Source organism: Chrysemys picta, chromosome 11 (genome assembly GCF_011386835.1).
Source record: "Chrysemys picta bellii isolate R12L10 chromosome 11, ASM1138683v2, whole genome shotgun sequence".
NCBI lineage: Eukaryota > Metazoa > Chordata > Testudines > Emydidae > Chrysemys > Chrysemys picta.
The window spans coordinates 71,724,726-71,746,235 of record NC_088801.1 but is presented as its reverse complement, the minus strand read 5'-3'; the positions used below and the strand labels follow the sequence as shown (position 1 = coordinate 71,746,235).

Here is a 21,510-nt window from a genome sequence, read left to right as displayed (position 1 = left end):
GTCCCCATTCCTGGGGATCTATAGTAATTTTTGTTGTCAGAAGAGGGTCATGGTGCAATGAAGTTTGAGAACCCCTGAAAAGTAAAATAAGTCAGTACAAGGCATATAGGCATCTTTGTTAGCACTGATACCCTTGGGTTGATTTCAGTCATTCGGTCATGTACAGTCATTCGAGAGGTAGATGCTGCTTGGATTTAGAAGTGCTCCCATTCCATATCCAGATCATATCACGCACAACTTCCCAATGGACAAGAGCACATGCACAAATAATGTTTGCAAAGACTGCGACCATATCTTCACCCCCTTGAATTAGAACTCTGGGCCTTAGTGTTCAAGCAGGAGATCGGACAGCAGCCTTATGGAATTTCTATTGCAACATCTCAGACATTTTTCGTACATCTGTGTCGTCTTGTTAATTACCTGACCTGGAAAACTCATTGGAAACTCCAAATACTTGTTCCCAGTTTTTTAAAGCTTATGGTGGCTCAGTTACTTTAGTGCCTAATCCAGTTATTGGTGCTTAATTCTCCTTGGCTCTACTCAGAAGATCAAGCAGAAGACAACTGGTTAAGAGGAGCACAGTTTCTTCAGTAGAAAATGCATGAGTGTTCAAGTTCGTCTCTGTGGAATCCACAGTAGAGTGTCTCAGGAATGTGTGTGTGTTCACTTAGAAAAAGCCACCAGCAGCAACAATTATAATAATATCGAAATATTCACACATCAGTAGGGGAAAAAAAGGCTTGCCAATCCAAGGCCATGAAATCAGTCCACAGCTGGGAGCAGGGTCTTTTCCTTCTCTATTGCTACATTCCCTCTCAGTACTTGAGGAAACACACACTGTCTTTAGCAATTGTAGGAGTAAATTCCATGGAGGCATTCTCTTCGTTTTGGTGACACTGCTGAGCAGAAAAAGAAGAGATGAGTTAGAATCGCAATCAGTCAAGGAAAAAAGGAGGAGCAGTGTCAGCATCTCAGCAGAGCGATGGAAGGGGAAGATTAATATATTCCAAGGCCAGAAGGATCACTGTGATCATCTAGTCTGACCTCCTGTATAGCACAGGCCAGAGACTTTCCCCAAAATAATTCCTAGAGCAGAACTTTTAGAAAAACATCCCATCTCAATTTAAAAATGGTCAGCGATGGAGGATCCAACCATTTGGAATTAACCAATTGTTCCAGTGGTTAATTACTCTCACCATTAACAATTTACACCTTATTTCCAGTCTGAATTTGTCTTAGCTTCAACTTCCAGACATTGGATTGTGTTAGACCTTTCTCTGCTAGACTGAAGAGCACATCATCAAATATTTGTTCCTCGTGTAGGTACTTATAGACTGTGATCAAGTCACCCCTTAACCTTCTCTTCGTTCTGCTAAATAGATTGAGCTCCTTGAGTCTATCACTATAAGGTATAGTTTCTAATCCTTTAAAATCATTCTCATGGCTCTTCTCTACACCCTCTCTAATTTACCAACATCTTTCTTGAATTGTGAGTGCCAGAACTGGACACAGTATTCAGCAGCAGTTGCACTAGTTCCAAATATAGAGGTAAAATAACCTCTCTACTCCTACTCAAGATTTCCCCTTTTGTTCACCCCAGGATCACATTAGCTCCATTAGCTACAACATCACACTGAGAGCTCATGTTTAGCTGTTTATCTATCACAGCCCTAAATCTTTTTCAGAGTCACTGCTTCCCAGGACAGGGTCCCCCATCCTGTAAGCATGGCCTACATTCTTTGTCTGTAGAAGATAACTCTGAAGCCAGATATGCAGACTGGTAACAGCTGGCTGCAGATCTGAGAAAATATATTTATCTTCTTTGATTGGAAATACATATTAGAATACAGTTGTCCTCTGGACTTGAAGCCGTGTCTGCCACAATCCAGGTGAATGCTCTAACAACTAGGCTGTTTTCTAGTGGGTCTCTCTTAATTGCTCCTGTTGGAGCTGTCCTATTTTGTATAAATCATTAAATATTCCTGGGCCTGCAGAAAGATAGACTCAGCCTTGTGGGGAAGGCACTCAATGGGGGTGTAGGTGATCCAGGTTCAAGTCCCTGATCTAAGACTTGAACTTGGAATTCCCACATCACAGGTGGGTCCTTCACTTTGACCAGAAATTTAATCCTGGGCCTGAGAAACCTTCCCATCAAAACTGATGTGTCATTTCCATGACAAGTTTCAGTTTTGATGAATCAGCATTTTCTGATGAGGGTGGGGGTGGGGAATGGGGGTGGTATTATTGAAAAAATCCCAACCACCTCTATTTCAGGTGTTCAATTTGGGACACCAGAAATGGCTGTGATTTTTAGGAAGTACTGAGCACCCATCTTGTGAAAGATGCCCCTTTAAGGGGTCTCAGGTTAGGTGCCCACAAAAATTAGGCATCTAAAATCACTAGCCACTTCTCAAAATTTGGCTTGTAGGCCAGAAATAGCTTGTACTATTGGTTCAAGGATCGTTATTATAATAGACTTTTCAAATAGTGCTTTGAACACAGACTGTGTAAGGGGTTGTGAAGAAGAATATGCTGAAATGGCATTGTTAAGATAAAAAGTGGGCTTGTTTACATTTTTAAAGCCATTTTTATAGAACAATGGCCTTCAAGAAATACTGATATCCCAGACATCTTCCTTCCTCAATGGGTTGAAAGCTTTTGGCTCTCAGTTGCAAGTATTCAAAATCCATCTGCATTGTGTCTGTATAACTACAATAATTACAAAACCAAACCTTATATAACGTTCATGTCTCAGCTTGTCACTTAACATGCACAGCTCGGTTGTTCTTGTGTCTGTCAGTTTTCACACCTTCACATATGCCCCCCTCCCTCACCTTGAGCTGAATATTGTAAGTGAAGAGCTGTTGCTGACTCTTCATCTGCCTATCTGTTAATGACACGGGAGGAAAATTTGGTTCCAACTGGTAGAAAGGTCCCCTCAACCCAGCTTCCATGGGAGGAGTCACTGAGGAACCCAGAATGGGTTCCTTAGGCCTTTGGAAGTTACACATTTTTGGATTGCTCTCACCATGACAGGGCATGGTATTTTGTTGCTGGGGAAGAGATGTCACATGAGTGGCTTTAGGAAACGCAACATCATTTTCAAAGGATAAGCCACTGTTTTCATATTCCCATGAAGCTAACATGACATCACTAGATAACGTACTACATGATGAGGACTTCAATGAGCTTTCAAGAATATTGTCCATTTGCTGGTTTCCCACCCGGGAGCGAACGTGACACCAGCTACTTGGCTCCAAGGAGCTGGCCAGTGGAAATCCATTGTGTTGAATTTGAGTTGGCCTGCAATGAGCTTGAGGATACATCCTTGCTTGCATCAGCTGCTGTTGCTGTGTTGACAACTGTTTGTTCTGAAGCATCTGCTGCTGCTCTTTATTGTAAAAATGTGGCACTAAGTGAGGTCCATGTGAAGAGGTATGTTGGGGAAAGGAATGGCTTCCAGACAGGTGGCCAGCTTCTAATGGACTAGATTTTTGCTCAAGAGAACCAGATATTTCATTCTGTAGAGCTTGCACTGGAGACACCTGCATTATGCTGAATTCTTGCATGCCCTGATCATTGTTATGAGCAGGCTGTGATGAGGAAATCCATGGATTTGTTACTTGTGATCCAAAAAGATTCAGTTGGTTATTTGCCAGTAGAGTTGGTGACTCTATCTCCATTGGTTTGATTCCCAGCTGATTTGGAGTGGCAGATTTCCAAACATCTAACGAGTGACCTCTTGGAGAATTATTCTGATTGAAAGTGATGACTGGATTCATTGAAACCAATGGGTCTGGCCACTGACTCTCTTGTGAATTCATTTTTAATGGAGCTGGATGATTTGAGTCAAGCAGAGTTGAGCTCCGATGTATCTGATTTTTAGGAATAACTTTCCCCCAGGAAACTGGAGCAGGAGCCTTTGGCTGAAATACCTGTGCAGGATTTGTTAGATTAATTCCCGTAGTTTCCTGGTTATTGAACCCCAAGGAATTTAGTATATTCCCACTTAGCAAATTTGCTTGATCAAAACGTGCTTGCTTTTCTGGTTTAGAAGTGATATCCTGGGACATATTGGTGACTAAAGGACCCTGAGGATCATGGTCTAGTGAATTTTGCTGTGAAGTAGACATTGGATTTTGGAATCCACATGGTGTAGCGGCTGCTGAATTAGCCCCCCAGAAATGGTGACAATTCACCAGGGGATTGCTTTGCTGATTGCATTTCCTATTATTGACAAGCTGGTTTTGAAGTCTGTTTAGCTCAGTGCTTTGTGGAATTTGTTCCAGAGGAATTTGTTGAATAAGGGCCTGAGATGAAGCCGTCACATCATACCGTGGGAACCCCAGATTCTTTCCATTATCTTTTTTAAACAATATCTCCTCCACACAGGAGGTCACCTTGTCATTCAACCTCTCCTGGAAACCCGGGGCCACTGGCTTCTTGGTGTCCATGTTGCACAAGATCTCCTCCCATTGCTTTAATTCCAGGTCATCCATTTCCTGGCTCTGCAGAGTCTTAGAGATGTCACCATCCACATTGCTCTTTTCAAAGGGTGTTTCAATGACGACTAGGAGTGAGTCATTCTCTTTGACAGCTCTCTTATTTCCATCATCGAGCCATGGCTCTTCCGGTATGTCGACAATATCCGCCAGGGAGAACTGTGGCACATTATCGGCGTGGGAGACGTATATGGATTCGTCTTGGTTCATCATGGCCCCTAGGAGCGAGTTGGGATCTATTGAGCCCGGCTCCAGGGGGGTCTCTCTCTTTGCCTTTGAAACCTTCTTGGTGTGCAAGTAGTCCAGGAACCCGGGCGGACTGTTTTCATACAGGACTGCTTCACCCGTGGCAAAGTGAAAAGGTAGCTGCAGGCTCCGCTTGCACAAATGCTCCTCTCCTTCTTCATTCCTGCAGGTATATGAATGGGACATTAAGAAGAGGGTGACAGGACAATGAAATACATAGGGCTAGGCAAAAAACAGCTGCTAGAGAGCGAGACGAGAGCCAACAAGTTGGCATCGGTTTGGGTGTTTTATCTATTTAAAACCCTACAATTGGGGGGCGGTTGTTTGTTTTGGGGGGATGGGGTTGGACAAGTTGCTTTGTTTTCTGGCTTGCTCTGAAATGGGAAATGCTCCCAACTCGGATAAATGGAGCCAGAGATTGTGCCGAGAGTCAGTGTGACTTACGTAGCTCTGCTGAAAGGCTACTTTTCATAGGTTTTGGTTTTATAGATGTTAAGACCAGAAGGGACCATTATGATCAGCTAGTCTGACTTGCAGAACACTGGACAGTTTGTCAGCCTCTGATCTAGAGATCTGCCCCAGATCTGAACACCCCTAAACTTTGGGGAAACTTGGATGCCATCTTTGAGGCTTAGGACCAGATACAATTTCAACACAGCTGCATTGCAGCATGGCAAGTGATTTTGTCCAGGCCCTGAGGAAATAGGTGCTGTGGGATGAAATCCTGACTTGAGTGAACTCAGTAAGAGTTTTGTCATTGACTTCAATGGGGCCAGGATTTTACCCTTGCCATCTGCAGGGACACTTACGACAGGGCCCGCTGTCTGGAAATGATGCAGTCCGGTTGGCCTCCTTTATACACCAGTCTCGCATTTGCTTGGACCCAGAGCCAGCCTGCTTTCTTCGTCAGTAGCCTGAAAACGGTGATTCCGCTCTCTCCGGTTTTCATAACTAGGGCAAACAGAAGAAGGTAGCAAGATAAGCTCAGCAAAATGCAGCAAGAAATAGCCCTCAGCCTGCTCCTGTCTATTACATCTAGAAAAAAATTACCAACAGAGATCTGCAGAACCATTTCACGGTCCAACTCACAAACCATGCAGGCAAAACCTTTACAGTGAGACTGCCAAGTAAGGCCAGGGCATAGCTATACAAAGTGTATAATGTTAAAGGAAAACCTTACTGGCCCTGGGTTCATTGCCTGGGATCAGCACTGGGCTATAAAACCTCAGGTTTCAGGGTTTAAACCAACCTATAACTACTAGGGATGAGAATGAGACCTTCATGGGGCAGATTACCACACACAACTGCCTATTAGAAGCTCAGAAGATCTGGTGCTGGCCAAGATACTGGGCTACATGCACTTCGGGGGTGATCCAGTCTGGCTATTCCTATGTTCCTATGAATTTTCTCAGTGACTTTGAGACATTTGAGTCTTGGTGGTGTGACATGTTTGTCCATTAGCTTTTCATATCTGGAGGGCTGCGGTCAAATCAAACCTGGATCACAAATGAGTGATTTCAGAAGGTTTGGTCAGATTCCTAGTGGATGTCTGTCTACATCACAGAAACACAGCACAGCTTAACAAAATGGGCAATTTCTGGATAGGACAAGGTTAGGACTAAACTAACATGGGCTGCTGCAAGTCAGAATTCAGAGCTTGTCTACATGTGGAAGTTTACCAGTATAACTCTACCAGTATAATTATACCACTATAGTTATGCCAGTATAGCTACCTGGCTTAGCTCATACTCAGAGGCACTCTATGGGAACAAGTATCAGAGGGGTAGCCGTGTTAGTCTGAATCTGTAAAAAGCAACAGAGGGTCCTGTGGCACCTTTGAGACTAACAGAAGTACTGGGAGCATAAGCTTTCGTGGGTAAGAACCTCACTTCTTCAGATGCACATCTGAAGAGGTGAGGTTCTTACCCACGAAAGCTTATGCTCCCAGTACTTCTGTTAGTCTCAAAGGTGCCACAGGACCCTCTGTTACTCTATGGGAAGTTATACTTGTATAGGAGGAGGTTAGTTATTGTAAGGGGAAGTTTTTCAAGATGTGCGGTCCCTATCTGGATTCCACACGTGGGCATGCATTTGTGTCATGTGCCTCGGTCTGGAATTTTTTCTAAGTAGTGTCTGTTGACCTGCACATGTGCAGTACCTTCCCTTGTGCTCCCAACCAAGGGCATAAGGTCGATGCCTCTCCAGTTCCTCCTCTTACCACAATGCAAGTGAGTCTGCAGCAGAGGGTAAGGAAGGTGGGTAGTGGAATACAGATAGGGACTACACATCTTGAAGAACTTCAAGTTACAGTAAGTAACCTCTTCTTCTTCAAGGGCGGGTCCCTACGTGTATTCTACAGGTGGGTGTCGTGCAAGCAGCAAGCAGTGCGGAGGTGGGTGTGAAGAAGCTGCTAGCAGAGCTGTTTGTAACAGCCATTCCTACTGCAGCATCCAGAGTACCACTTGAGTCGGGGCGTAGTGAGCCATAAACAAGTGGACCGATCACCGAATTGTGGCTTTGCAAATGTCCTGCAATGGGATATCTGATAAGGATGCCATGGAGGCTGCTTGTGTTTGCATGGTGTGAGCTGTAACACCCTCAGGAGGGGAACGTTTGCTATCTCATAGTAGTCAATACTCATCCTGAGACCCACTTAGAAATTCTCTGTGAGGCTATAGCTTGGCCCTTTGACCTTTTCACTATGGCGACAAAGAGCCTCAGAGATTTTCTAATGGGTTTGATTCTCTGCAGGTAGAAGACTGGGTCGCATCTGATGTCGAAGGAGTGCAGTTTCCTGTCCCCAGGAGAAGAATGAGGTTTTGGAAAAAATACAGGTAAGTGAATTGATTGGTTGATATGGAATTCGGAAACAATTCTGGGGCGGAATTTGGGGTGTAGCTGGAGGGAGACTCTCTCTTTATGGAATACTGTGTAACAGTGAAAAGAAGAACAGGAGGACTTGTGGCACCTTAGAGACTAACAAATTTATTAGAGCATAAGCTTTCGTGGACTATAGCCCACTTCTTCGGATGCATATAGAATGGAACATATATTGAGGAGATATATATACACACATACAGAGAGCATAAACAGGTGGGAGTTGTCTTACCACCTCTGAGAGGCCAATTAATTAAGAGAAAAAAAAAAAAAAAAAACTTTTGAAGTGATAATCAAGCTAGCCCAGCACAGACAGACAGTTAGATAACAAGTGTGAGAATACTTACAAGGGGAGATAGATTTCAATGTTTGTAATGGCCCAACCATTCCCAGTCCTTATTTAAACCGGAGTTGATTGTGTCTAGTTTGCATATCAATTCTAGCTCAGCAGTTTCTCGTTGGAGTGATTTCCCTACTCCCCCCCCCCCCGTGAATTTCCCCAACCCTCCCCCCCCCCAGGTTTGTGAACTAGTTACATGCCAATTTAGTGACTGTTTGGAAATTTGAATTGAAATTGAAACATTAATACACACTTTAAAACCATATACAGTGTATGATAAAATATGTGTATCTGAAAAAGTATAATAGATTTGAAAAGTATGAACATAGTCTAGCTTCCTTATACAGCTGTTGTTTTTTATGACAATGTCAATGCATTCATTTCGGTGATGTTGGCCAACCTAATAATTTCAAATGATGATTTGTAAGCAAAGTCTAAATGAGCTCTCCCTGACAGCTAGTGATGAGCTGGGGCTGGGGGGAAAGGCTTCAGGACCAGATTGTATTCACATTCACACCTAATCTACCTAGGTATCCAGCAAACAGAGCTGTGTTGCCCAAGTGATAGATTTTGGCTGGGTTTGGGTTACAAATCACTTGAATGCGGGGGGGGGGAGGGGGAATAAAATGTTGTTGTTCTCATTGTATGAGTAAAGGGCAGTAGAACTGTACTTAGCCTGTGCTGATTGAGGGCATCAAGAGAGAGGATGGGGACCTGTCCCTCTCCACTGTTTAAAGACTGAGCTGATTAGGCTCCATAGATAGTCTTTTGTTCTGTTAAGTGACCACTGCAGCTGAAATCACTGATAATCAGGTCTAAGTGCTTAGTCCTGCTGTGGGGACAGTGTTTCTGTGGAAGAGACAGCCCTGACTGCACTAGCAGCGAGGTTCCTCCACTGAGAGCTCAGCTGAAATCACTGAGAGCTGGGTGGAACCTCAAGAGATCAACTCGCAGAGGTCACAGTGGCAGCAGAAGGTGACTGCGCAGGGCCATTGGCAACAGAGTGGTGGAGTGAACGATGGCACAACAAACAGCAGTGGCCAGAGCGAACAGTGAGCAGCTGGAGGAACGAGCAAGGTGCCTTCTTGCCCCCACCTGGGAGGTGTACTCACGTGAAAGCACCTCTGAACTCTGAGTCTCCACCGACCAAGAACAACACCGGTGAGTGGGGTGCGGTGGAGGGAAAAGTGAGGGACACATTAAATAAACATCTGTTTGTTGGACCATATTTTAGTGACTTTGCTCCAGAATACTAGATTTGTGACTGGGAATGGAAACTTATATAAATATGTTTCCTAGTAGGCCAAGATTTTTAAAATGCATTATTTGCCAAGGTTGTTATCTCACATCGTTGCTATCTTGAGAGGTCATTATGTTGGGGAGTTTCTGTACTAAACATTTTTATTATTATAATTAATTTTTACATAAGAATGGTCATACTGGGTCAGACCAATGGTCCATATAGCCCAGTATCCTGTCTTCCGACAGTGATCAAGGCCAGGTGCTTCAGAGGGAATGAACATAACAGGGAATCATCAAGTGATCCATCCCCTGTTGCCCATTCCCAACTTCTGGCAAACAGGCTAGGGACACTCAGAGCATAGTGTTGCATCCCTCCCCATCCTGGCTACTAGCCACTGATGGACCTATTCTCCAGGAATTTATCTAGTTCTTTTTTTAATCCTGTTATAGTTTTGGTCTTCACAGCATCCCCTGGCAAAGAGTTCCACAGGTTGACTGTATGTTGTGGGAAGAAGTACTTCCTTTTGTTTTTTTAAAACCTGCTGCCTATTAATTTCATTGGGTGACTGCTAGTTCTTGGGTTATGTGAAGGATTAAATAACATTTCTTTATTCACTTTCTTCACACCAGTCAAGATTTTATAGACCTCTATCATATCCCCCCTTAGTCGTCTCTTTTCTAAGCTGAAAATTCCCAGTCATTTTAATCTCTCCTCCTGTTTCATACCCCCTGATCATTTTAGTTGCCCATCTCTGTACCTTTTCCAATTCCAATATATCTTTTTTGGGATGGGGTGACCAGATCTGCACCCAGAATTCAAGGTGTGCATGTATTATGGAATTATAGAGAGGCAATATGATATTTTCTGGCTTATTATCTATTCCTTTCTTAATGATTCCCAACATTCTGTTTGCTTTTTTGACTGCCGCTGCACATTGAGTGGATGTTTTCAGAGAACTATCCACAATGACTCCAAGATCTCTTTCTTGAGTATTAACAGCTAATTCAGACTCCATCATTCTGTATGTATAGTTGAGATTACTTTCCGATGTGCATTACTTTGCATTTATCAACATTGGGGAACAAAATGGCAGATGAAATTCAGTCACCCAGTTTTGTGAGATCCCTTTGTAACTCTTCGCAGTCTGCCTGGAACTTAACTATCTTGAATAGTTTTGTATCATCTGCAAATTTTGCCACCTCACTGTTTACCCATTTTTCCAGATCATTTATGAATATGTTGAACAGTAATGGTCTCAGTACCGAGCCGTCAGGGATACCACTATTTATCTCTCTCCATTCTGAAAATAGATAATTTATTCCTATCCTTTGTTTCCTATCTTTTAACCAATTACTGATCCATGAGAGGACTTCCCTCTTATCCCATGATGGCTTACTTTTCAAAAGTCAATTTAAATTAAATACATTTTTTTAATTTATATTTTTTTAGAAATCTAGACCAGTTATGTGTTTTGCTGTAACTTGCATAATCCTTATGTTAAATTTGCATTATCCTAACAAAACACTTACTTTATTCATATCTCTTTTATATGTTGCAGGTCAAAGTGAAAATGAAAAGACAAAAAACTAGACAACAATTTTTCCACTCAAAGGCCTCAAAAACTAACCAAGGTGAAAAACACATCAAGAACCAAGAATATATCAACATGTCATCTGAAGGTTCAAGTGGTATATCTACATCCGACCATCCCAAAGCACAAATACAGCTACCTACTGAAGAAACAGTGTCTCCAAAACCTAAAGGCAGTTTCCGATGTTTGTCGGTCAAAGTGTTCCCATTTATTGAAGTTACTAAAGATGGCTACTGGTGCACCTCTTGCAAAAAAGTTTACAAAGAAGAAAAGCTTCCCAATGCTATAACTGGTAAAAGTGGAGGAGCTTGGTTTGTCAAACCGATCAGCAAAGCCAATGCTGACAAACTACGTGAAAAGGCAGCAAAACACCCGGCCTCTGGAGTGCATCAACATGAAGAAAGCCTTATAAGCCCACTTTCAAAGCCAATTTTAGAAGTACTTAATGAGACTGTTAAGAATGCTGGAGACACAACACAGTTAATGCAAACAAACATGGCTGTGGCATCCTACTTTCTATTTAAGCAAGAGATATGACACAGTACAAACTGGAGGCCAATGTTAAGTGTGTTGTCACTTGTTCATCCTGAAGTTGAACACTGGTTCTGAACAAGACCAGCGAATGCTCACTATCTTTCTGCAAGAAACTCAACTAACTGGTATGTGGTGAAAGATTCAACAGTTGAAAAAGTGAAGAACTCTCTCACCACATTCAAAAAATTTGCATACATGGCTGATGAATGCACCGATGCAAATGGGCATCAAGTATTAAGTCATTGTGTACGTTATCTTGATGTCAGGAGTAGGCCAGTAGATGCATTTCTAGATGTTCAAGTTATAGAAGATACAATGGCTGCATCTGTGACAACCCAAATCTTAGAAGAGTTAAATGCTTGTCAATTGGACCCCAAACAAATGGCTGCTTGTGCAGTTGATGGAGCTGCAAACTTCTCTGGAAGACATGGTGGAGTACAAGCTTTGCTCAGAGAAAAGTGTAACCCTAATCTCTCCTATACACACTGCAGAGGCCATGTATTCCTGAAGGAAAACATTTCCAGGGAAGACTGGAGCCTCCTGGATGACTGCGACGACTATTATGAGAACTTCAGCAAGAGACTGGAACTGTGCGTGAAATCAGCTGAGCATGAAAGACCAAAAAGAGCTAGTGGAAGAATCTCGGAGAATACAAAGACCTTATTGGAGAAGAGGAGGAAAATGAAAAGAAATGGCAGTGACAGGCTTGAGTATTCCCTTCTCTGCAAGCTCATACGAATGAAGCTGAAGGAAGACTTCGAGAAATTTCGAACCGAAAAGCTCCTGAAGGCTGTTGAAGATCGTAAAAGTCTCAAAAAATGCAAACAGGAACTGGAGTTGTATAGGTCATCATTATCGGCTTTGAAGAACAAGGATGGAGAATCAGTAACCGATCAAACAGAGATGGAGGCAATCTGCAGTGATTTCTATACCCAGCTCTTTGCATCCCATATAGACGTCCCAATGCCATCACTTCAACAAACCAATGAACACATACTCCCAGTTCTCATCAGCGAAGTCCATCACGCAGTCCAGCAAATGAAAGAGGGGAAGGCTCCAGGCAAGGATGGTCTGACAGCAGAAGTGCTTAAGGTGGGAGGTCAGGAACTCTGGAAAGCTCTCGCCCAAAGGTTCAGCCATTACCTGGAAATCCAGAAGATACCATCCAGTTGGAAAGAGTCCAATACCATCTTGCTGCATAAGAAAGGCGATCGAGAAAATCTAAAGAACTATCGCCCAATCTGCCTGCTTTTGCATGTCTATAAATTGTTCACCAAAATAATAACAAATCGACTGTCGCGAAACCTGGATGAACAGCAACCTAGAGAGCAAGCCAGTTTTTGAAGAAATTACAAAATGATAGACCACATCTATACCCCAATGGAACATTAGCCTCATCCTGTCAACCCTCACAGGCCTGCCCTTCAAACCCATAGCAACATGTGCCATGACCCACCTGTCCATGAAAGTGACATTCTTAGTAGACATCCCTTCAGCCAGAAGGGTCAATGAACTCACGGCCATGATGGCACACTCACCTTACACTGCAGTGGTTTCCCCAGGAATTGAAATGGGTGGGGGGTGTTCGAATTTACAGGGGTGTGTGTGTCAGGGCCAATGAGGGGTGAGACTGTGAGGGTGAAGGTGGACTGTATATGGCACCATAGTAAAAACTAAAAAAATGTTTCATGACCATTTTATTAGATTTAACTCATGTTTTAAAATCATCACACAAATTAAAGTTGGCTACTCAAGCCTTCTATGAAGCACTACGTCTACATCCTTCTTGGTTTCTTGTTATAATTTTGCACAATTCTGTTAATGAACTTCTTGAATGCAATGCGTTCCTCTTTGGTGGCTTCTCGTGTGTCCAGTACTTCCATTCCTTCAATTGATAGGCTCATTAGTTCATTCACATGATCAGGCAGAAGGCGGCTTCTTTCAGAACACAAAATTCTATTCAATGATGAAAAAGAACGCTCAGCTGTAGCTGTTGTGACTGGGAGTAGCAAGAGATGAATTCCTACTTCTTTCATCCCAGGAAACAGAACACAAAGATTGGGTCGAGCCACTAGTGATGATAAAAAAGAAGTTGAAGTCAAATCTTAATTCATTCGTCATATCATATTCCACTCTGTGTTCAAATTCTCTATTCTGTCCTGATCACATGGCAGCCCCATTGCTGGTAGTGCCTCACTCCACTCAACTGTTGGTGTTTTATAGGACAGGCATCTGTAAAAGCTACATAGAGGTTGGGTAGAATCTAGAAGTCACTGTTGTAGATTTTTAAGAATCAAGTCTGTAAAGCGACAAAGAGTCCTGTGGCACCTTATAGATTAACAGAAGTATTGGAGCATAAGCTTTCGTGGGTGAATAAGTCTGTTAAGACAACTGAAAAAGTACACAAACACTTCTTGTCTTCTTCACTTAAGGATTCAATATAAATGCCTTCATTAGTCAACTTCTGGACTGAAGTCTTTGCTTCTTCCAGTACTTTTTCAATGGATAGCTCTTTGATTGATCCAAATGTAGCTTCTATTGCTGGACAAAGATCTACTACTGTTGTAGCAGATGCCTGGATGGCATTGTTTAATGACCCAAGTGGTTTCAATAGTAGACTTACGAGAGAGAGAGAATGGCAATAGTCTTCTCTGAATGTAGTAGCAAAAGTAATCCACCAGCCTCACTACTTAGATCCATCCCATCTTGGTAGATACTTTCCAAAGCCAGTAATAACGGCTGGAGTAATTTTAAGACAACAGCCAAGGATCACTCATGAGAAAGCCAGTGAGTTTTCCCAGGTTGGACTAATTTGAACTTCAGTCCCAGTGTATCTTCTATATTTTCTAAGAAATTCAGTCTTTTTGGACTCTTGCTGAAAAAAGCCCTGATGTTAGGGCAAGGAGATAGTCGAGGATAACTGGAATGCCTACTGTGCCAAGGGACTGGTGGTGGTGATCCATCCAACTTGAGAAATTAAGCCATTTAGCCTTGGTAGCACGCTTTGGTTAAATCTTTTCTGCTTTGGTTAAGGATCTCCTGGACCAAGGCAGAGCATGAGCATTCTATTTCCAATGCCCATCCAAACAACAGGTGGTGAGGTGGAGTGAGTTCAGGTTGGGTTAGGAGATCTTGGAATGGGTAGATCATGATGGGCGGGCGTGTGGACAGCCTTAGCAGATCCATAAACTAGAATTGTCTGGGCGAACAGGGAGCTAGGAGGAGGCTCCATCTTGGCAAATCTTCTGAAGAAATTGCAGTCTGAGGGGAATGGGGGAAAGGTGTATCTGAGGTCACCGGTTTAGGGGAGCAGGAGAGCGTCCCCCTGAGAGTCACTGCCTCTGGCTCCCCTGGAGTAATACTTGGGAAGTTTTCTGTTCGTCTGGCATGCAAAGAGTACCCCATAAGGTAGTACCTCACCGTGTAAAGATGTTAGCCAGAACTGCATCATTTATTTCCCATTCATGGTCTGTGGAGAGACTTCTGCTTAGTCTGTCCTCTAGGGAGTTCTGAGTGCCAGGGAGGTAAGTGGCCGTACGGTAACTTGATTTCCGACACACCAGTTCCCCCATCTGACTGCCTCCAGACAGAGGGGATGAGATCTCGCTCCTCCCTGTTTGTTTATATTGTATGATAGGATTTACACAGGGATTTGCACAGGCTAGGCAGACTGCTCTGAGTTCCAGTGAGTTTATATGCAGTCTGGCCCTCCTGTGGTGTTCATGTGTCCTGGGCTGTGTGAGGATACAAATGAGTGCCCCATCCTGTAATGGAGATGTCCGTCACAATGGTGGCTCTCAGTATAGAAGGAGTGAAACTGGTCCCCACCACGACACTATTTGGGTTTGACCACCAAGCAAGAGAGGCGAGCAATCCTGAGGGAACGGTGACTGGGGAGGCGATGTGGTCCCTGGTCAGCTGGTAGGTCAAGTGGAGCCAAGCTAATCGGCCCCGCAAGTAGAGCCTGATGAAAGGTGTCACAGAGGTATATGAGGCTATGTGGCCCTAGAGGGAAAGGCACCAATGAACCATACTTCGGGGCTTGTGGGTAATGTGGGAAATCAGGCTGCTCATAATGCAAAACTTTTCCATGGGAAGGAAAGCTCATGCCAAGATCGAGTCCAGCCTTGCTCCTATGACATGTATTGTTTGTATGGGTGACAAAGTGGACTTGTCTTCGTTTATGCACGTAAGGTGGCAAGGAGGCACCAAAGAGTCTCTATTGCAAAGACAACCACTTGTCAGGATTGTCCCACCAGAAGCCAGTTGTCCAACTATGGGAACACCGTATGTCACTGGTGTCGCATTTAGGCTGCTACTAACATGAACACCTTTGTGAAGACCCTGGGTGCTGTTGCAAGACAAAAGGGGAAGGCACTTTATTGGTAGTGCTGCTGGCCAATCCTGAACCATAATAACCTCCTGTGCGATGGGTCAATGTCCACATGGAAATATGAGTCTGAACCACACTCCCTCCTGAAGGCCATGATGTCAGTGTAATCATCCTGAATTTCATCTTCCTGATAATGATATTCAGCTGTCGAAGGTCCAGGATGAGGAAATATAGGGAGTAGAATCCTCTTCCCTGGTATTGAGGTGGGATACTCTCTATTGCGCCCCAGTGTAATATGGAGTCTATCTCTTGTTGAGGAATCAATTGGTTGGAGGGGTCTCTCAGAGGTGTGGGTGAGGCAGGTGGGAGGTTTGTGAGGAGGGAAGGAAAGGAACTCTATGGAGTATCCATGATAGATAATCTCTAGAATCCAACTGTCCATGGTGATCTTGCTCCAACTGTGGGTGAAAAAAGAAAGGTGGTCTCCAAAGATGATGGATGGCACCTTAGGCGGCATCGGTGGTGGTATGCAGGTCTTGACCTGTATGTCAAAAGTGTAATTTGGCCTGCGGTTGGAAGTAAGTGGAGAATGTGGAGGATGTGGCAGCACAGGGGTACTCAATAGGTGGCCCACAGGCCAAATCTGGACCACTCAAAGCTTTTGAATAGACCCCAAAATCTTATTTACTTATCATTGTTATAATTTTTTAAAATTATTATTTTCTCTGGAGTCTGGACCTTGACTATACCTTGACCAAGAAATCTGGACCCTGACAAAAAATAATTGACTACCCCTGTGGTAGGGGTTGGAGCCTGGAAAAGGGTTCTCTGAGATCTGGGTCACTGGCGATGAGGTTCAGGTGGATGCTGGTAGTATGAGGAAGGAAGCTGTGGTCTGAAGGGCTGTTATGGATGTTTTCTCCTGGGGACTAGACTGCAAATTCACAGGGACTTCAGGGTGGAACTCGAGTCCTTCAGGGAATGCAGAGACTCATCTGTCTTTTCATTGAACAGATTGGCCTCATCAAAAGAGAGGTCCTGAAAGTATTTTGGACCTCTCTAGGAAGCCTGATGACTGGAGCCAAGAGTCTCTATGAATGACCAGACCTGTGGCCAAGGACACAAGGATGCAGTATCAGCTGCATCCACCACAACCTGGAGAGCCACCTTTGCCATCAGTAACTGTATGATCTCATTTTGAATTGTTTTTCCAAGGTAGTGGTGTGTGTACATTTCTTGGGTGGTGACTCTTCTTAGATGCTCCTGGAGTACAGCATCAAACTCAGCCATCAGCTCCACAATTTTAAGAAAGTTTCCATTGTTTGGCACATACAGCTGATCTGAAGTGCCACGCAGTGCTAGATTTTGGGTAGCAAGCATTCTCACAATGGCAATGAGCCTTTTCAGAACATTTAGCCAGTAAAGAGACTCTGATGCATCTTCTCTTGATGCTGATCATCTATGGTGGCCTTTAACCTTAGTCTCATCTCAAGCTCTTTCCACCTATGGAATGCTCTCTGGTGATTTGCTGCCTTGTCATGGCATGCCAGATTTCTAGCAGATTTTTCCAGTTCTTTGTTCCTGTAGAACCCAATGTGGCTGGAACATTAGACTGGAAGAGTTTGCAACAAAAACAGTATGCAGCATTCTGGGTTTTTGAGTAGATAAGCCATGGCCTCTCCCCTTTGTCACCATTGGGGATTTCACACCAGTAATGTGTTGGATGGAAACGTCTATTTTCATTGTCTTTGGGGAACATGAAATTTTTCACTTGCTGTGGCCCATGCAGTACAAGGAAGTCCCTCAGGCTACTGCTCAAGTGGGTCCTCAGTCCTGGATTATCCTTTGTTCCTGTAGTACCCAATGTGGCTGGAACATTAGACTGGAAGAGTTAGCAACAAAAACAGTATTCTTTCATTCACGACTGCTGTTCTGTGCCAGCTATAGTGGCTCTCAACACTCAGTTGAAGGGGACAAATAAGCAGGCTGGTAGCAGGGCCTGAGTGAAGGAAGATATCAGCGTCTTAAGGGCCTAACTGGTTCCTACTATTTCAGTTGACCGCCTGTTTTTCTCAAGTGGGTTCAGGGAAGCAGCAGGAAACAGGAAGCTCCCTGAGAAGCTGGTGTTAATCAGTCCAGGCTCCTGGGGGTGCTAGAGAGGTACATAAGAGGCTCCTCCTCCTCTCTCTCCCTGCAGTTCCTGCTGCTTTCTGTTATTCCCTCACCTTTTCTCCTTCCTGCCTGTTATGTCTCTTGTGCCCTCCTTCCTCCAGCGTAGCACTCCACCATCTTTGTGCATCTAGAGCAGAGAGAATACATATGCACCAGCAGCAGACACAATTTTCTACACTCTGAGTCCTAGTGGTGCCTCCCTCCCCCAGTCTTGCACCTGAGGCGGCCGCCTCAGTTTGCCTCATGGTAAGGCCAGCCCTGACAACAATCCTAAGAAAATCTATTATGATAGGAAATGCGTGGAAGCATTCAGGAAACTGAAAACACAACTATGCCGGGCACCTGTGCTCTTCAGCCCTGATTTTTCTCAGGAATTCATACTACACACAGATGCCTCGAATGTTGGTCTCAGTGCCATCCTCTCACAAGACTTTGAAGGAGAAAAGCACCTGGTCCTATACCTAAGTAGGAAGCTATTCCCTAGGGAAAAGTCGTACTCAGTTATTGACAAGGAAGTATTAACTTTCCAATGGGCAGTTAATTGGTATTACTTGTTGTGTAGCCCCTTTTCCCTGATCACTGATTATGCGCCCCTATGCTGGATCCAGACAACGGGGGATATGAACCCTCCTATGATGAAATGGTAGCTTGCACTACAACACTATAGTTTCCGAGTACAACACTGAGCGGTAAAGGACCACACAAACCCCAATTTCTTTTCACGGGAGATTAGCGATGGAGACAACCCAACCCCAAATGGCCTTCCCATATTGAGGGGTGAGGCATGTGAAGGGACACACCATCACTCAGATATGAAGGAAACTAACAAGTTCTTATGGGCCGGTTCCATGGTAACAAGATGCACCTTCAAGACTTGTTCAGCCTGGAGGAGGAGGAGCTTAAAAGGGGGAATTTACCATAGGAAGGGGCAGTGATCAGGAATAAGGCTGCTCCACCCAAAGACTGTTGGTCCTAGCCAAGGAGGGAACAGCCACAAGATGCACCACTCCCGAAGCTGCCCTGACTGACAGCAAAGCAATATGCCCCAGGAAGAGTGGTAGAAGGCAAACCCTGTGAAGGAGCAATAGAAGCAATAGACTCTAGGATTTTAACCCCTTAGAGCTGAATATCCAGGGGCTGTCTGAGAGACTGGCCCTCTTTCCAGGCAGATCCTCCTCTTTTGCAAGGGGAAGGAAAAAGGAGGAGCCAACCCTCTGCCCATGTGCGGTTGCCTCAGAGAACTCCCCCAAGTGCCGCCAACTGGGGGAGAAAAGAAGGCAAACAACAGACAGTGGGACCGGGGGGAGGGGGAGGAGAGTGGCCAGGGAGCCCTGCTACCTCACAGGGCAGTACAAAACAATGCCCCTCGGCTCACTGCAGGGTGGGGGTACTCAATGCTGGAGCAGGCCAAACCGTTCTAGCCAGTCCCAGGATGACCTCATTTATTGGATGGGATAGTCCCTGTGGCTGTAAGATGTCCAGGAGATGGTGTTGGGGGCCCTAGGCCTCCTCCGGTGGGATTTGCAAGTCATCGGCCACCCTTTGGACTAGATCTTGAAGAGAGGGTGGCAACTGGATGACCACGTCGTCCTGTCATGAGGAGGCTCCGGTCAGAACTGGCAGTACCGGCACTGTTTCTTCCTCCTCATACACGGATGGAACTGGTTGACGAGAGGGGGAAGAATGGTAGGACCCTTGTGAAAGTTCTGGGCATCTGCTATGAGAATCCCAGGGGCCCCAGTAAGCCAGAAGAAGGGATTTATCGGTTGTGGTGATACCCAAGGGAAATGACCAGGTATCCCTGGGCAGGGGGGTGTCGTAGTCAAGAGGATCGGGGTGCTGTGGCTGTCTGTCTAGGCTCCTGCACCTTCCTGGAGATATCGGTGGAGCTATTGCCTCTGACTCCTCCGAGTCTGAAGATGGTTCCATCAGAAATGGTGGTGCTGTCGGTACTGAGATGCTCCTGTCCGATGGATCGGGATGGGGTCTCTCCTGTGACAGCAACAACAGTTTGGCCTCCCAGCTAAGAACTTCCCTGAGAACTGCAGGGTCCGACAGAAGTGGAGACTGTGGGTGGGGGAGAAAGACATCCTCTGGTGTCAGAAAATTCTCTGTACACCCAGAGTCTGCGGAGTTCCCACTAAGGCACCAGAGGGACCCGCTTTATCCATCAGAGCTGGCCACTCTCTGAATTGCTGAGGCAGTACCAATGGTACATCTGGACCTGCACTCATGCTTGGGATTGGCCTGTCTTTCTGACCCGGTACTGTCCTCACTGTTGGGACTGATGGATCCCTTTTCTTCTTTGCCTTATCCTCCAGCGCAGGGGGCTTTGGCACCAGTTCCATGGGATCTGTATATGACGTCTCACCTGACCAGGCATGGCTTGGGAAGCAAACATGTTCCTTGTGGGCAGTCCACTGCGGGGATCTGCCCTTATGCCCATGAGTGTGTTTCTTACTCACATGGGGAGCCCTGTGTCCTGAGTCCTTGGGCTTTGGTGCCAGTGGTTCTGCTCCATGGCTCGTGCTTGGAGGGGCATTGCTGGTCAGCTGAAGCCAAAGTACAGGGAGGTCCCTTTGGCCCAGATCAAAGCAGGGCCTCAAAGCTTCTTCTATTAGGTGCTTCTTCAGCCTGAGTCCTTCCTTGGGCCTCTCTGGTTCTGGGCAGGAAGGACACTTCTCAAACCTATGCGCCTCACCCAGACAGTAGAATCACCATTGATCATCGCTGACAGAAAAAGAGCAGAGGCAGGAGATGCAGTTCTTGAAGCCCAGGAACCTGGGCATAGTCCCCAAGACAAAGACAGTCCCCGACTGAGGGGAGGGGTTTACTAAGCTGTTCTAAACTATATGACATACAACTAAGATTTCTAAACTACAGGATAATTATTTGCAGCCAATATGTACCATAACTCTTCTTGAGATTGCAAGAGCGAAGGAGGACAGGATTCTGACTCACGCCATGCGGCCATAAGAGTGAACTGGAGAGGTATCGACCCGTACTGCCCCCTATACCTTCGGTTGGGAAGCACGAGGGAAGATACTGTGCATATGCAGGTCATTGGACACTGCCTGGAAAAACTTCCAGACTCAGTCGCGTGGTGCGCACCCACATGTGGAATACACAAAGGGACTAGCATACAAAGAACTATAATTATGCTGGTATAATTATGCCAGTAATTTTCCCTGAGTAGACCAGACCTGCATAAAATAGGACAATACAATCATGTTAGCTGAGTTGGGATCTTTGATCTTACAACTCGGCCCCAAACTCACTTTTCACATGATTCTCTGCACAGTGCATCATGTCTGCGGCATGGACAAACTGGTACCCGGAGCCTCTCATGCAGAGCTCAGTTTCTGTGTATCCCAGCACAACTTTACCTCTGGAACATAAAACAAACAAAAAAAGAAATGGAATTCATGGAACTTTTAGGACCAAGGATGAATGCAGAACACAGCTATGTGGGTCCACTAGCTAGGGCTTAACCTAATCTGTGCAGTTATCTGATAACAGGGAAAACTATGGTGGGCTTATCTATCCCTCCATCTGAGTGGAGAGGCATTTTCCATTCTGTGAAAAATTCTGGGATTTTGAAAATGTTTCAGTCGCCAGCAGGGTAAAACAAACCAAAGAAAAATCAACTCAAATTTTTTTGCAGAATGACTG

The 21,510-nt window shown here is 44.9% G+C and overlaps 1 protein-coding gene across 1 annotated transcript in view; it reads right to left on the bottom strand.

Moving 5' to 3' along the window:
• Positions 1–678: 678 nt before the first annotated feature.
• Positions 679–21,510, bottom strand: part of LOC101935709 (aryl hydrocarbon receptor) — a 138,012-nt gene continuing 117,180 nt past the window's right edge. Inside the window, 4 exon segments of the mRNA XM_005311491.4 lie at positions 679–899; positions 2,835–4,911; positions 5,558–5,699; positions 21,117–21,226. Coding sequence (XP_005311548.2) covers positions 816–899; positions 2,835–4,911; positions 5,558–5,699; positions 21,117–21,226 — 2,413 coding nt within the window. The 3' untranslated portion in view covers positions 679–815.